This window comes from Halictus rubicundus, unplaced genomic scaffold, assembly GCF_050948215.1.
Source record: "Halictus rubicundus isolate RS-2024b unplaced genomic scaffold, iyHalRubi1_principal scaffold0043, whole genome shotgun sequence".
Taxonomy (NCBI): Eukaryota; Metazoa; Arthropoda; class Insecta; order Hymenoptera; family Halictidae; genus Halictus; species Halictus rubicundus.
Window position 1 is genome coordinate 18105 of NW_027488584.1, and position 16227 is coordinate 34331.

Genomic DNA, 16227 nt, shown 5'->3' on the forward strand with positions numbered 1-16227 from the left:
ATCCGAGGAATCCTTCGCTCGCGTTAACGCCGTACAAAATAGCGAATCCTGCTCGCTCCGCGTTCCCGCCGTAAAAGCGAATCCTGCTCGCTTCGCGTTCCCGCCGTAATAGCGAATCCTGCTCGCTCGCGTTACCGCCGTAATAGCGAATCCTGCTCGCTCCGCGTTACCGCCGTATTAGCGAATCCTGCTCGCTCCGCGTTCCGCCGTAAAAGCGAATCCTGCTCGCTCCGCGTTCCGCCGTATTTTCCGCGTGTATTAGGTTTAAGATAAGTTAAGTTTAGAGTAACGTGCCGTTTTCTCGTGCTAATTACAGCCAGCCGTCGCACCGGAGCCCGCCAGCCGGGAACCGTCAGCACTACCCGGGGCGAGTCGCCGCCGGCAATAAACATATTCGTACTCTAAAACGTCTCCGATTATTTCACCCGCTGTCCTCTCCGCCGACCATGGCCGCTGAGCGAATCCAGGAGAGGACAGAACTCCTTCCTTCCACGACTAACGCTCGCGAAGGGAAAGCAACCGTTAACGGATAGAGGATAGGATAGAGGATAGGATAGAGGATAGGATAGGATAGATGATAGGATAGAGGATAGGATAGAGGATAGGATAGAAGATAGGATAGGATAGAGGATAGGATAGGATAGAGGATAGGATAGGTTAGAGGATAGTATAGGATAGAGAATAGGATAGGATAGGATAGAGGATACGATAGGATAGGATAGAGGATACGATAGGACAGACGATACGACAGGATAGAGGATAGGATAGTATAGGGGATAGGATAGGATTGAGGATATTATAGGATATAGGATAGGAGAGAGGATAGGATAGAGGATAGGACAGTATAGAGGATAGGATAGGATAGAGGATAGGATAGGATAGAGGATACGATAGGTTTGAGGATAGTATAGGATAGAGAATAGGATAGGATAGGATAGAGGATAGGGTAGGACAGACGATACGACAGGATAGAGGATAGGATAGGACAGAGGATACGACAGGATAGAGGATAGGATAGGATAGGAGATAGGATACGTTAGAGGATGCGATAGGATAGAGGATAGGATACGATAAAGGATGGGATCGGATAGAGGATACGAAAGAATAGAGGACAGGATAGGATAGAGGATACGATAGGATAGAGGATAGGATAGGACTGAGGATACGACAGGATAGAGGATAGGATAGGATAGGGGATGGGATAGGATTGAGTATAGGATCGGGTAGAGGATAGGATAGAGGGTAGGATAGAGGATTGGATAGGATTGAGGATATTATAGGATATAGGATATGATAGGATAGACCATGGGATACGATAAACGATGGGATAGGATAGAGGATACGATAGAATAGAGGATAGGATAGGATAGAGGATAGGATAGAGGTTTGGATAGGATATTGGATATTATAGGATAGACGACAGGATAGAGGATAGGATAGAGGACAGGATAGGATAGAGGATAGGATAGAGGATTGGATAGGATATTGGATATTATAGGATAGACGAAAGGATAGAGGATAGGATAGAGGATTGGATAGGGTTGTGGATATTATAGGATATAGGATAGGATAGGAGAGAGGATAGGATACGATAGAGGATGGGATAGGATAGAGGATACGATAGGATGGAGGATAGGATAGGATAGAGAATTGTATAGGATAGAGGATAGGACAGGATAGAGGATAGGATAGGATAGAGGATATTATAGGTTAGACGATAGGATAGGATAGAGGATAGGATAGAGGATAGGATAGAGGATAGGATAGGATAGAGGATAGGATAGGATAGAGGATAGGATAGGATAGAGGATAGGATAGGTTAGAGGATAGTATAGGATAGAGAATAGAATAGGATAGGATAGAGGATAGGATAGGACGGACGATACGACAGGATACTGGATAGGATAGGATAGGGGATAGGATACGATTGAGGATAGGATAGGATAGAGGATAGGATAGAGGATAGGATAGAGGATAGGATAGAGGATAGGATAGAGGATTCGATAGGATTGAGGATATTATAGCATATAGGATAGGATAGAATAGAGGATGGGATACGTATGAGGATGGGATAAGAAAGAGGATACGATAGGATAGAGGATAGGATAGGATAGGGGATAGGATAGGATTGAGGATAGGATAGGATAGAGGATAGGATAGAGGATAGGATAGAGGATTGGATAGGATTGAGGATATTATAGGATTGAGGATATTATAGGATATAGGATAGGATAGAATAGAGGATAGGATACGTTTGATGATGGGATAGGAAAGCGGATACGATAGGATAGAGGATAGGATAGGATACAGGATAGCATTGAGGATAGGATAGGATAGAGGATAGGATAGAGGATAGGATAGAGGATACGATAGAGGATAGGATAAGATAGAGGATATTATAGGATAGACGATAGGATAGGATAGAGGATGGGATAGGATAGAGGATACGATAGGATAGAGGATAGTATAGGATAGAGAAAAGGATAGGATAGGATAGAGGATAGGATAGGACAGACAATACGACAGGATAGAGGATAGGATAGGATAGGGGATATGATATTATTGAGGATAGGATAGGATAGAGGATAGGATAGAGGATTGGATAGGATTAAGGATATTATAGGATATAGGATAGGATAGAATAGAGGATAGGATACGTTTGAGGATGGGATAGGAAAGAGGATACGATAGTATAGAGGATAGGATAGAGGATGGGATAGAGGATAGGATAGAGGATAGGATAGGATAGAGGATAGGATAGGATACAGGATAGGATAGAGGATAGGATAGAGGATACGATAGAGGATTGGATAAGATAGAGGATATTATAGGATAGACGATAGGATAGGATAGAGGATGGGATAGGATAGAGGATACGATAGGATAGAGGATAGTATAGGATAGAGAATAGGATATGATAGGATAGAGGATAGGATAGGATAGGGGATAGGATAGGATTGAGGATAGGATAGGATAGAGGATAGGATAGAGGGTAGGATAGAGGATTGGCTACGATTGAGGATATTATAGGATATAGGATATGATAGGATAGAGGATATTATAGGATATAGGATAGGATAGGATAGAGGATAGGATACGTTTGAGGATGGGATAGGAAAGAGGATACGATAGGATAGATGATAGGATAGGATAGAGGATTGGATAGGATACAGGATAGCATTGAGGATAGAATAGGATAGAGGATATGATTCGATAAAGGATGGGATAGGATAGAGGATAGGATACGATAAAGGATGGGATAGGATAGAGGATACGATAGAATAGAGGATAGGATAGGATAGAGGATACGATAGGATAAAGGATAGAATAGGATAGAGGATAGGATAGGACAGACGATACGACAGGATAGAGGATAGGATAGGATAGGGGATAGGATAGGATTTAGGATAGGATAGGATAGAGGATAGGATAGAGGATAGGATAGAGGATAGGATAGAGGATAGGATAGGGGATAGGATAGAGGATAGGATAGAGGATAGGATAGAGGATTGGATAGGATTGAGGATATTATAGGATATAGGATAGGATAGAATAGAGGATAGGATACGTTTGAGGATGGGATAGGAAAGAGGATACGATAGGATAGAGGATAGGATAGGATAGAGGATTGGATAGGATACAGGATAGCATTGAGGATAGGATAGGATAGAGGATAGGATAGAGTATAGGATAGTGGATACGATAGAGGATTGGATAAGATAGAGGATATTATTCGATAGACGATAGGATAGGATAGAGGATGGGATAGGATAGAGGATACGATAGGATAGTGGATAGAATAGGATAGGGGATAGGATAGGATAGAGGATAGGATAGAGGAATGGATAGGATATTGGATATTATAGGATAGAGGATAGGATAGAGGATAGGATAGAGGATTGGATAGGATTGAGGATAGGATAGAGGATTGGATAGGATTGAGGATAGTATAGGATATAGGATAGGATAGGATAGAGGATAGGATACGTTTGAGGATGGGATAGGAAAGCGGATACGAGAGGATAGAGGATAGGATAGGATAGAGGATTGGATAGGATACAGGATAGCATTGAGGATATAATAGGATAGAGGATAGGATAGAGGATTGGATAGGATAGAGGATATTATAGGATACACGATAGGATAGGATAGAGGATGGAATAGGATAGAGGAAGGGATAGGATAGAGGATACGATAGGATTGAGAATAGGATAGGATAGATGATAGGATAGAGGATTGGATAGGATAGAGGATTGTATAGGATAGAGGATAGGATAGGATAGAGGATAGGATAGGATAGAGGATAGGATAGGATAGGGGATAGGATAGGATTGAGGATAGGATAGGATAGAGGATAGGATAGAGGATAGGATAGCATAGAGGATTGTATAGGATAGAGGATAGGATAGGATAGAGGATTGGATAGGATACAGGATAGCTTTGAGGATAGGATAGGATAGAGGATAGGATAGAGGATAGGATAGAGGATACGATAGGATAGAGGAGAGGATAGAGGATAGGATAGAGAAGACGATAGAGGATTGGATAAGATAGAGGATATTATAGGCTAGACGATAGGATATGATAGAAGATGGGATAGGATAGAGGATACGATAGGATAGAGGATAGGATAGGATAGAGGATAGGATAGGATAGAGGATGAGATAGGATAGAGGATACAATAGGATAGAGGATAGAATAGGATAGAGGATAGGATAGGTTAGAGGATAGTATAGGATAGATAATACGACAGGATAGAGGATAGGATAGGATAGGGGATAGGATAGGATTGAGGATAGTATAGGATAGAGAATACGACAGGATAGAGGATAGGATAGGATAGGGGATAGGATAGGATTGAGGATAGTATAGGATAGAGAATACGACAGGATAGAGGATAGGATACGATAGGGGATAGGATAGGATTCAGGATAGGATAGGATAGAGGATAGGTTAGAGGATTGGATAGGATAGAGGAAATTATAGGATAGACGATTGGATAGGATAGAGGATAGGATAGGATAGAGGATAGGATAGGTTCGTTGATAGTATAGGAAAGAGAATACGACAGGATAGAGGATAGGATAGGCTGGGGGATTGGATAGGTTAGAGGATAGCAAAGGATAGAGAATACGACAGGATAGAGGATAGGATACGATAGGGGATAGGATAGGATTGAGGATAGTATAGGATAGAGAATACGACAGGATAGACGATAGGACAGGATAGGGGATAGGATAGGATTGAGGATAGGATAGGATAGAGGATAGGATAGAGGATTGGATATTATAGAGGAAATTATAGGATAGACGATTGGATAGGATAGAGGATAGGATATGATAGAGGATTTTATAGGATAGAGGATAGGATAGGATAGAGGATTTTATAGGATAGAGTATAGGATAGGATAGAGGATAGGATAGGATAGAGGATTTTATAGGATAGAGTATAGGATAGGATAGAGGATAGGATAGGATAGGGGATAGGATAGGATAGAGGATAGGATAGGATAGGGGATAGGATAGGATTGAGGATAGGATAGAGGATTGGATAGGATAGAGGATATTATAGAATAGAGGATTGGATAGGATAGAGGATAGGATGGAGGATATTATATGATAGAGGATAGGATAGGATAGAGGACAGGATACGATAAAGGATGGGATAGGATAGAGGATACGATAGAATAGAGGATAGGATAGGATAGAGGATACGATAGAATAGAGGATAGGATAGGATAGAGGATAGGATAGAGGATTGGATAGAGGATAGGATACAGAATTGGATATGATAGGGGATATTGTCGGATAGACGATAGGATAGGATAGAGGATGGTATAGGATAGAGGATAGGATAGAATAGAGGATTGGGTAGGGTAGAGGATAGTATAGGACTGAGGATAGGATAGAATAGAGGATAGGATAGAGAATAGGATACGATAGAGGATGGGATAGGTTAGAGGATAGTATAGGATAGAGAATAGGATAGGATAGGATAGAGGATACGATAGGACAGACGATACGACAGGATAGAGGATAGGATAGGATAGGGGATAGGATAGGATTGAGGATAGGATAGGATAGAGGATAGGATAGAGGATACGATAGAGGATTGGATAGTATTGAGGATATTATAATATATAGGATAGGACAGAATAGAGGATAGGATACGTTTGAGGATGGGATAGGAAAGAGGATACGATAGGATCGAGGATAGGATAGGATAGAGGATAGGATTGAGGATAGATTATAGGATAGAGGATAGGATAGGATAGAGGATAGGATAGGATAGGATTGAGGATAGGATAGGATAGAGGATAGGATAGAGGGTAGGATAGGATAGAGGATAGGATAGGATAGAGGATAGGATAGGATAGGGGATAGGATAGAGGATTGGATAGAGGATAGGATACAGGATTGGATATGATAGGGGATATTGTCGGATAGACGATATGATAGGATAGAGGATGGTATAGGATAGAGGATAGAATAGAATAGAGGATTGGGTAGGGTAGAGGATAGTATAGGACTGAGGACAGGATAGAATAGAGGATAGGATAGAGAATAGGATACGATAGAGGATGGGATAGGATAGAGGATAGGATAGGATAGAGGATAGGATAGGATAAAGGATTTTATAGGATAGAGGATAGGATAGGATAGAGGATTTTATAGGATAGAGTATAGGATAGGATAGAGGATAGGATAGGATAGGGGATAGGATAGGATAGAGGATAGGATAGGATAGGGGATAGGATAGGATTGAGGATAGGATAGGATAGAGGATAGGATAGAGGATTGGATAGGATAGAGGATGGGATAGGATAGAGGATACGATAGGATAGAGGATAGGATAGGTTAGAGGATAGGATAGGATAGAGGATAGGATAGGATAGGATAAGGTAGGGGATAGGATAGGATTGAGGATAGGATAGGGGATTGGATAGGATAGAGGATATTATAGGATAGAGGATGGTTTAGAGGATTGGATAGGATAGAGGATAGGATAGGATAGAGGATTGGATAGGATACAGGATAGCATTGAGGATAGGATAGGATAGAGGATAGGATAGAGGATAGGATAGAGGATACGATAGAGGATTGGATCGGATATTGGATATTATAGGATAGATGATAGTGTAGAGGATAGGATAGAGGATAGGATAGGATAGAGGATAGGATAGGATAGAGGATTTTATAGGATAGAGGATAGGATAGGATAGAGGATTTTATTGGATAGAGTATAGGATAGGATAGAGGATAGGATAGGATAGGGGATAGGATAGGATAGAGGATTGGATAGGATAGAGGATGGGATAGGATAGAGGATACGATAGGATAGAGGATAGGATAGGATAGAGGATAGGATAGGATAGAGGATTTTATAGGATAGAGTATAGGATAGGATAGAGGATAGGATAGGTGTTTCGAACAATGCAGATCTCTCAATGATCTGAGAGAGTTCTGAAAGTTCTCTAAGATCGTGTGAAGAAATAGAGAAGCCGACGGATCGGGAAAAGCTATACGGGTTAAGGAACGCACGTAAAGAAAAACACCGATGGTCGATTGAACAGACAAGACTGCCACGATCGACCGTTGTCTCGATCGCTCCTGCCTCCCGTTCCCCGCGCGGCTCGCGAGGTCCACCAAGCTGCTCGATCCACCCGGCGGCTCGCGGGACGCGGGGTGCGACGCAGGGGCGACGTCGCGCACGCGCCGTCGATCTAGTCGTTAGAGCCGATTTATTGAAAATATGTACATACGGTTCTGTCATATAACATTAAAGTCGTGTTTACATGAGTGCACATAGAAATATGTTTGTCTGAATTGCGTATCTTTATTGGCGGCTGAACCCCTCTTCGCGTAAATCCCGAACATACCGCCCGCCTCGACGTCGATTGTTCGACGTTGATGTTTCACCGTTCGATGGCGCGCGAGATCGATGTGTCGATGCGAGTTGGAGTGGGGGGTTTCTACCTCGCTACGCGTTAATTCAGTCGCGTAAACGATGAATGGCGCCGCCCGCCATGACAAGTCCGCGTAGTGACCTCGTGCGTATCGGATTTTGTACCGACTATGTTTCCCCCTGAGCTCCTCCTTCGTCGTCTCTGACCGGCAATGGGACCACTTTGGCGACGGTCCGGCGGAAGGTGCGGTCTCCCCGTCGTAGAGTGACCACACGAACGAGCCCATCGGGTCCGGGATGCACCTCGGCGACACGTGCGAGTGGCCAGCGGGTTGGCGGGGTGACTTCGTCGGCGACGAGAACGAGCGTGCCAATACCGATGTTTTCTCGCCGTCGTTGCCACTTTGGACGCTGCTGCAGCTGGTGAAGATACTCAGTTCTCCATCTGCGCCAAAAGTGGTCGTGGAGATTACGGATTAATCTCCACCGCGCGGTCAGAGACGAGGCGGTTGCCTCGGGGGGAGGCTCGGGGTGGGTGTGAAGTGGTTCGCCGACTAGGAAGTGCCCGGGAGTGAGTGGACTAGTGTCCTGTGGGTCGTCGGTCAGCGGGGTCAGAGGTCGTGAGTTCAAACACGCTTCGACCCGGCACAGCAGCGTGGCCATCTCTTCATAGGTGAGTGTCGCCTCCCCTATCACCCGTCGAAGGTGGTTTTTCACCGACTTGACCGCCGCTTCCCACAGGCCCCCCATATGCGGAGAGTAAGGAGGGATGAAGGTCCACTGCGTCCCGCCGTTGGCCAGTTCCTCCGAAACAGCCGCGTGGAATTGCGATGCCTCCCGGAACATTCCCCTCAGCATGACGTCAGCTCCCTTGAAGGTGGTCCCGTTGTCGCTGAGCAAGCTGCTGCATCGCCCCCGACGCGCCACGAACCGTTGGAACGCTGCCACGAAGGCCTCCGACGACAGGTCAGTCGCTGCATCTAGGTGCACCGCCTTGGTGGCCAGGCAGACGAACACCACAATGTATCCCTTGTGGCTCTTGTGACCCCTGCCCTTGGTGGTGCGAATCTGGATTGGCCCTGCATAGTCCACACCTGTTGCAGAAAAGGGCTTTGACGGACATACCCGGGAAGGCGGAAGGTCTCCCATGCGTTGTTGTCCCACTTCTGCCCGGAGCCGTGTGCAGGTGACGCAGTCACGTAGGACCTGCTTCGCCCTTGGTCGCAACCTGGGTATCCAAAAGGCCCTGTGGACCCAGGCCAGAGTCGTAGAGAGGCTCCCGTGCAGAGTCTTCTGGTGTGCATCCCGTACGATCAACGTCGCCAGGTGGGTCGACCTCTCGATGAGGACTGGGTGCCGCTGTGACTCCGGCAACGATGACAGCCGTAGGCGCCCTCCGACTCTCAGGACCCCGTCGTTGTCTAAAAACGGGACCAGAGTGTTGAGGCACGAGGAAGTCGGGATTACCTTACCTTGGGTGAGTGCTCTGATCTCCTGTGAGTACGTGCAGCGCTGCGTCACACGGACCACACAGGTTAGCGCTTCTTTTAATTCAGTAACCGACAGTGGCCCGGTCTTCTTGACAGCTGGCCTCCTGGTGTTGTGGATGAAGCGTCTGAGATAGGCTGAGACACGCGTCAGCCTTGAGAGTGAGGAAAACCTGAGGACCAGCGAGTTTTCCTCCGGTGCCACGACCACCTGCGCGACGGCGACAGACCTTTGTTCCGGTGCGACCTCGCATGGGCTGAGCGTAGTGGTCGCAGGCCACTCGCCAGGTGCGGCGGTCAGCCAGGAGGGTCCGTGCCACCAGAGAGGTGAGGCACGCAGCTCCTCAGCTGATATCCCTCGGGTGGCTAGATCTGCGGGGTTGTCCAGTGTCCCCACATGCCGCCACGTGACCCCAGGTAGGAGGTTCTGGATCTCCGCGACCCGGTGGGCGACGAAGGTCTTCCATTTCGACGGATGCGTCCGGATCCATGCCAGGGTCACCGTCGAATCGGACCAAGCGTGGGTTGTGACCTCGTCGAAGTTCAGAGCCGACCGCAGAGACGACAACAAGCGTGCGAGCAGAACCGCGCCGCACAGCTCCAGCCTGGGAATAGTCTGCGGTTTGATAGGAGCCACCCGCGTCTTCCCCATCAGAAGGTTCGACCAGGATCCCGTCTTACGCCGGACCACGAGGTAGACGACCGCCACGTACGCTCGTTCTGAGGCGTCACTGAAACCGTGGAGCTCCACGTCTGACATGCACGGTGAGAACCCAACCCACCTCGGTACCGTGACGACCGTTAATGAGGAAATCTCGATCCTTAGTTGTGACCAGCGTGCAGCCATCGACGCGTCCAGAGGCTCGTCCCACGAAACTCCAGCGAGCCAGGGGTCCTGCAGTATCGTTTTTGCTCGTACGATGACCGGAGCTAGCCACCCAAGGGGATCAAACAGTCGGGCGATCTCGGAGAGCACGGTCCGCTTGGTCCACTTGGACGCAGCGGCATCCGAGAAAAGAGGTCCGCGGACTGCTAGCGTGTCCCCCCGGACGTCCCAGCAGAGCCCCAGAGCGCCGTGGACTTCCTTGTCTTGGAAGACCTTCTCCTCCACGCACGCAGCGCGGAGTTCGGGGACGTTGCTGGCCCATTTATCCAGCTGGAAACCCGCGGAGGAGAGGAGGTCCGTCAACTGCCGACGTATCTCCAACGCTCGCTGAAGGTCATCTGCGCCAGTCAGGATGTCGTCCACGTACGAATGTTCCCTGACGGCCCGTGCTCCTAACGGAAATCGACTCTCCCCGTCGACGGCTAGCTGCTTCAGGACCCGATTTGCGAGGTAAGGTGCCGGAGCAGTACCATAGGTGACCGTCGAGAGCCTGAAATCAGTAACCGCTTCACCAGGATCATTCCTCCACAGGATTCGGAGCCAATCCTGATCTTCGGGGTGGACCAGAATTTGCCGGAACATCTTTACGATGTCCGCCGAGAATGCCACCTTATGCAGACGCCAACGGGTGATCACCGCCCACAGATCACTCTGGAGCTTCGGGCCAGCGAGCAGCGAGTCGTTCAGAGAGCCTCCTGAACCCATCCCGAGCGAGGCGTTGAACACGACCCGGATCTTCTTGCGGCCGTCTGACACCTTCCAGACCGCATGGTGCGTCAAGTAGCAGCCGGGCTCGTGGTTCATCAGCGATTCCCGCGCCCGCTCCATGTGTCCCAGACGATGATACTCCTCCATGAAACCCACGTACTGCTCGCGAAGAGATTGGTCGCGGGATCGGTTCCTCTCGGCGTTGAGTAGCATCCTCAGAGCGACCGCTCTCGAGGACGCGACCTTCGGGCGCTCCTCCCCCCTAAAGGGTAAGCGAACCACATACCTCCCGGTGGGGTCGCGTCGCGTGCTCTGGCTGAACAATTCCTCGCATTGTAGATCCTCTGGTGACATCGGTGACGACGGGGCGACTTCCTCCAGTTCCCAGAACAGCTGGAGGTCCGGTAACGAGGCCTGACGACTCACGTGGAGGATCCGTGTCGATCTTGCGGCTGCCGGCTGTTCGACGGGCCCTAGCAGAGTCCAGCCGAACGGAGTTCGGACAGCGACGGGTGTGCCAGCGGGCCCCGATCTCTTCTCCAGAAGTAGCATCCCGCAGACGTCGGCACCGAGCAGGACATCTACCTGTGCTGGCTCAGAGTAGTGCGGGTCCGCCAGAGGCAATCCCTGTACGTGAGGCCAGTCTCCAGGGAGGACACGCTGCGCCGGCGTCGGAGCGATGAGACGCTTTGTAACCAGGGCATCTACGGCCACCTGGAAAGTACGGTCAAGAGGAGATCGGAGGGTTACCTGGACCTCGGATCGTGCGGTTCCAACGTTCGCTCCCTGGTATCCCGTCAGCTCCACTCGCACCGCTCGTCTTTTCAGCCTGAGGGACTGAGCCGCCCACTCTGACAGGAACGACGACTCCGATCCAGAATCAAGCAGAGCCCTGACGGTGAGAGTCCGTCCGTTGGTCGCTTCTAGGGAGACCCTGGCGGTGGCGAGAAGGGTGACCCGGTTGGTGCTGACCGCGTACGCCGCCGACGTGGACGACGTCGTAGCCTCATTCGGTTGTCCCCGCTGGAAGGAGTCGTGAAGAGTGGTATGATGGGTCCCGTCGCACGCCCAGCAGCGGTACTCCGAGGAACACTGCGTCTGCTGATGACTGGACGCGAGGCAGTTGAGACAGAGGCCCTTTTTCTGCACGAACTGTCTCCTTTCCGCAGCTGAGAGAGCCTTGTACGTTTTGCACGCGCTAAGGGCGTGACTTCCAGAACACAGTGGGCACAGACGTCCTCCCTTAGGTTTGGGCTTCGTTTCGACCTTGACCGCCAACATGTTACGCGCAGAAGATGGGATGGGTCGGATCACGGCGCCTCCACCCTTCGGAACCGGAGCAGGCGGGTCCTGAGGCCGAGCCGACCCTAGAGCGTGAACGCGATTCTCGAGGTAGCTCTCCAAGTCGTCGAAGCACGGCGTGGCCGTGGGGTCCCTCAGAGACATCTCCCACGCCAACCTCGTCGTGTGGTCGAGCTTCTCCGACGCGAGAAACACCAGCCACTCGTCCCACTCCGCGACCGGTTTCCTTAACGCCTGGAACGCCCGTTGAGTCTGCCGAAATTCGTCTAGCAGACGCTTGATCTCTGACGGCTGGGCCTTCGCCAGGGTCGGGTAAGTGATCAAGCGTCTCATGTGCGCTGCAGTGAGTATCCGTTGATTCCCAAACCTCCGCTCCAAGGCCGTCCAAGCACCGTCGTAATTGGCCTCGGTGATGGGCGTGAGGTCCAACATTTTGGCGGCTTCACCTGTCAGACAGGACTTTAAATACTGCATCTTCCTCACTTTAGGGATGCGGGTGGACTCGTGGACGAGAGAGCAGAATTGGTCACGGAAGCTCTCCCACTGGTACAGGTCCCCCGAGAAGGAAGGCAGTTTCATCGGCGGCAGCACCACCTCCGACTCCGCCGGCATCGTGTTCACCGGCACGGGCGTGGGAGGGGCGGGTTTGGCCTCTAACATTTCGTCTATTGCAGAGCCGTGTTCGATGTAAGCCTCCTCGACCTCGGAGAAAAGGTCGGTGAACAGGTACGGGAGCGTGGGCTCTGCTTGGCGAGTGATCTCTGCATGGCGCTCGGTGAACAGTCTCCAGTAGCTCTCCAGCAACTCCCTTCGCCTCAAGAGGTTCGGTCGAGTCAGATACTCAGCTCCGCTTTTTCGCAGGTTGCTCAGGAAGCGGGAGATGCGACCGCCGAGATCCGTTTGCGCGGCCACGAGCTCTGTCACTTTCGTTGACATATTCGAACACGCGCACGATATGACCGAAGATAGTTGAAGGTGAGTTGAAACCGAAACACACCGAGTTTGGCCTTGCGGGCAACCTCAAACGCTCCAACTGTTTGTTTGTCGGACGGACGAGCTCGCCTTGGTACGGGTCACCAAAGGAGACAACCGTCGACGATTCAAAACTAACCGTTTTCGAAACACGTTCTTAACGGAAAAACTCGGCACTTTTCTCACTGTTGCTTCGTTTCCAGACGAGAAAACCGACGGAACGCCGACTGGAGCACGAGCCGCGTGAAGAGAAGCACAAAAAACAGGGGCGCGGAATAAACGAGGGGGTGGATCGTTGCCGATGCTCAAGAGCCCGCTCGCACGTTGATCCGGCTCGAAGGACCAAATGTTTCGAACAATGCAGATCTCTCAATGATCTGAGAGAGTTCTGAAAGTTCTCTAAGATCGTGTGAAGAAATAGAGAAGCCGACGGATCGGGAAAAGCTATACGGGTTAAGGAACGCACGTAAAGAAAAACACCGATGGTCGATTGAACAGACAAGACTGCCACGATCGACCGTTGTCTCGATCGCTCCTGCCTCCCGTTCCCCGCGCGGCTCGCGAGGTCCACCAAGCTGCTCGATCCACCCGGCGGCTCGCGGGACGCGGGGTGCGACGCAGGGGCGACGTCGCGCACGCGCCGTCGATCTAGTCGTTAGAGCCGATTTATTGAAAATATGTACATACGGTTCTGTCATATAACATTAAAGTCGTGTTTACATGAGTGCACATAGAAATATGTTTGTCTGAATTGCGTATCTTTATTGGCGGCTGAACCCCTCTTCGCGTAAATCCCGAACAATAGGATAGGGGATAGGATAGGATAGAGGATAGGATAGGATAGGGGATAGGATAGGATTGAGGATAGGATAGAGGATATTATAGAATAGAGGATTGGATAGGATAGAGGATAGGATGGAAGATATTATATGATAGAGGATAGGATAGGATAGAGGACAGGATACGATAAAGGATGGGATAGGATAGAGGATACGATAGAATAGAGGATAGGATAGGATAGAGGATACGATAGAATAGAGGATAGGATAGGATAGAGGATAGGATAGAGGATTGGATAGAGGATAGGATACAGAATTGGATATGATAGGGGATATTGTCGGATAGACGATAGGATAGGATAGAGGATGGTATAGGATAGAGGATAGGATAGAATAGAGGATTGGGTAGGGTAGAGGATAGTATAGGACTGAGGATAGGATAGAATAGAGGATAGGATAGAGAATAGGATACGATAGAGGATGGGATAGGTTAGAGGATAGTATAGGATAGAGAATAGGATAGGATAGGATAGAGGATACGATAGGACAGACGATACGACAGGATAGAGGATAGGATAGGATAGGGGATAGGATAGGATTGAGGATAGGATAGGATAGAGGATAGGATAGAGGATACGATAGAGGATTGGATAGTATTGAGGATATTATAGGATATAGGATAGGACAGAATAGAGGATAGGATACGTTTGAGGATGGGATAGGAAAGAGGATACGATAGGATCGAGGATAGGATAGGATAGAGGATAGGATTGAGGATAGATTATAGGATAGAGGATAGGATAGGATAGAGGATAGGATAGGATAGAATTGAGGATAGGATAGGATAGAGGATAGGATAGAGGGTAGGATAGGATAGAGGATAGGATAGGATAGAGGATAGGATAGGATAGGGGATAGGATAGAGGATTGGATAGAGGATAGGATACAGGATTGGATATGATAGGGGATATTGTCGGATAGACGATAGGATAGGATAGAGGATGGTATAGGATAGAGGATAGAATAGAATAGAGGATTGGGTAGGGTAGAGGATAGTATAGGACTGAGGACAGGATAGAATAGAGGATAGGATAGAGAATAGGATACGATAGAGGATGGGATAGGATAGAGGATAGGATAGGATAGAGGATAGGATAGGATAAAGGATTTTATAGGATAGAGGATAGGATAGGATAGAGGATTTTATAGGATAGAGTATAGGATAGGATAGAGGATAGGATAGGATAGGGGATAGGATAGGATAGAGGATAGGATAGGATAGGGGATAGGATAGGATTGAGGATAGGATAGGATAGAGGATAGGATAGAGGATTGGATAGGATAGAGGATGGGATAGGATAGAGGATACGATAGGATAGAGGATAGGATAGGTTAGAGGATAGGATAGGATAGAGGATAGGATAGGATAGGATAAGGTAGGGGATAGGATAGGATTGAGGATAGGATAGGGGATTGGATAGGATAGAGGATATTATAGGATAGAGGATGGTTTAGAGGATTGGATAGGATAGAGGATAGGATAGGATAGAGGATTGGATAGGATACAGGATAGCATTGAGGATAGGATAGGATAGAGGATAGGATAGAGGATTGGATAGGATAGAGGATATTATAGGATACACGATAGGATAGGATAGAGGATGGGATAGGATAGAGGAAGGGATAGGATAGAGGATACGATAGGATTGAGAATAGGATAGGATAGAGGATAGGATGGAGGATTGGATAGGATATTGGATATTATAGGATAGACGATAGGGTAGAGGATAGGATAGAGGATAGGATAGAGGATAGGATAGGTCAGACGATACGACAGGATAGACGATAGGATAGGACAGAGGATACGACAGGATAGAGGATAGGATAGGATTGAGGATAGGATAGGATAGAGGATAGGATAGAGGATTGGATAGGATAGAGGAAATTATAGGATAGACGATTGGATAGGATAGAGGATGGGATAGGATAGAGGATACGATAGTATAGAGGATAGGATAGGATAGAGGATAGGATAGGATAGAGGATAGGATAGGATAGAATATACGATAGGATAGAGGATAGGAGAGCATAGAGGATTGTATAGGATAGAGGATAGGATAGGATAGAGGATTGGATAGGATACAGGATAGCATTGAGGATAGGATAGGATAGAGGATAGGATAGAGGA

The 16227-nt window shown here is 48.4% G+C and overlaps 1 protein-coding gene across 1 annotated transcript; it reads right to left on the reverse strand.

Annotated features, from left to right (window-relative positions):
- Window positions 1–9100: 9100 nt before the first annotated feature.
- On the reverse strand, window positions 9101–13224 carry LOC143363368 (uncharacterized). The gene is made up of 2 exons (XM_076803965.1): window positions 9378–13224; window positions 9101–9264 (listed from the first exon to the last, which is right to left on the reverse strand). Exons 1-2 carry the CDS (start codon window positions 13222–13224, stop codon window positions 9101–9103), a joined length of 4011 nt encoding a protein of 1336 aa, XP_076660080.1.
- Between the last annotated feature and the right edge of the window lie 3003 nt (window positions 13225–16227).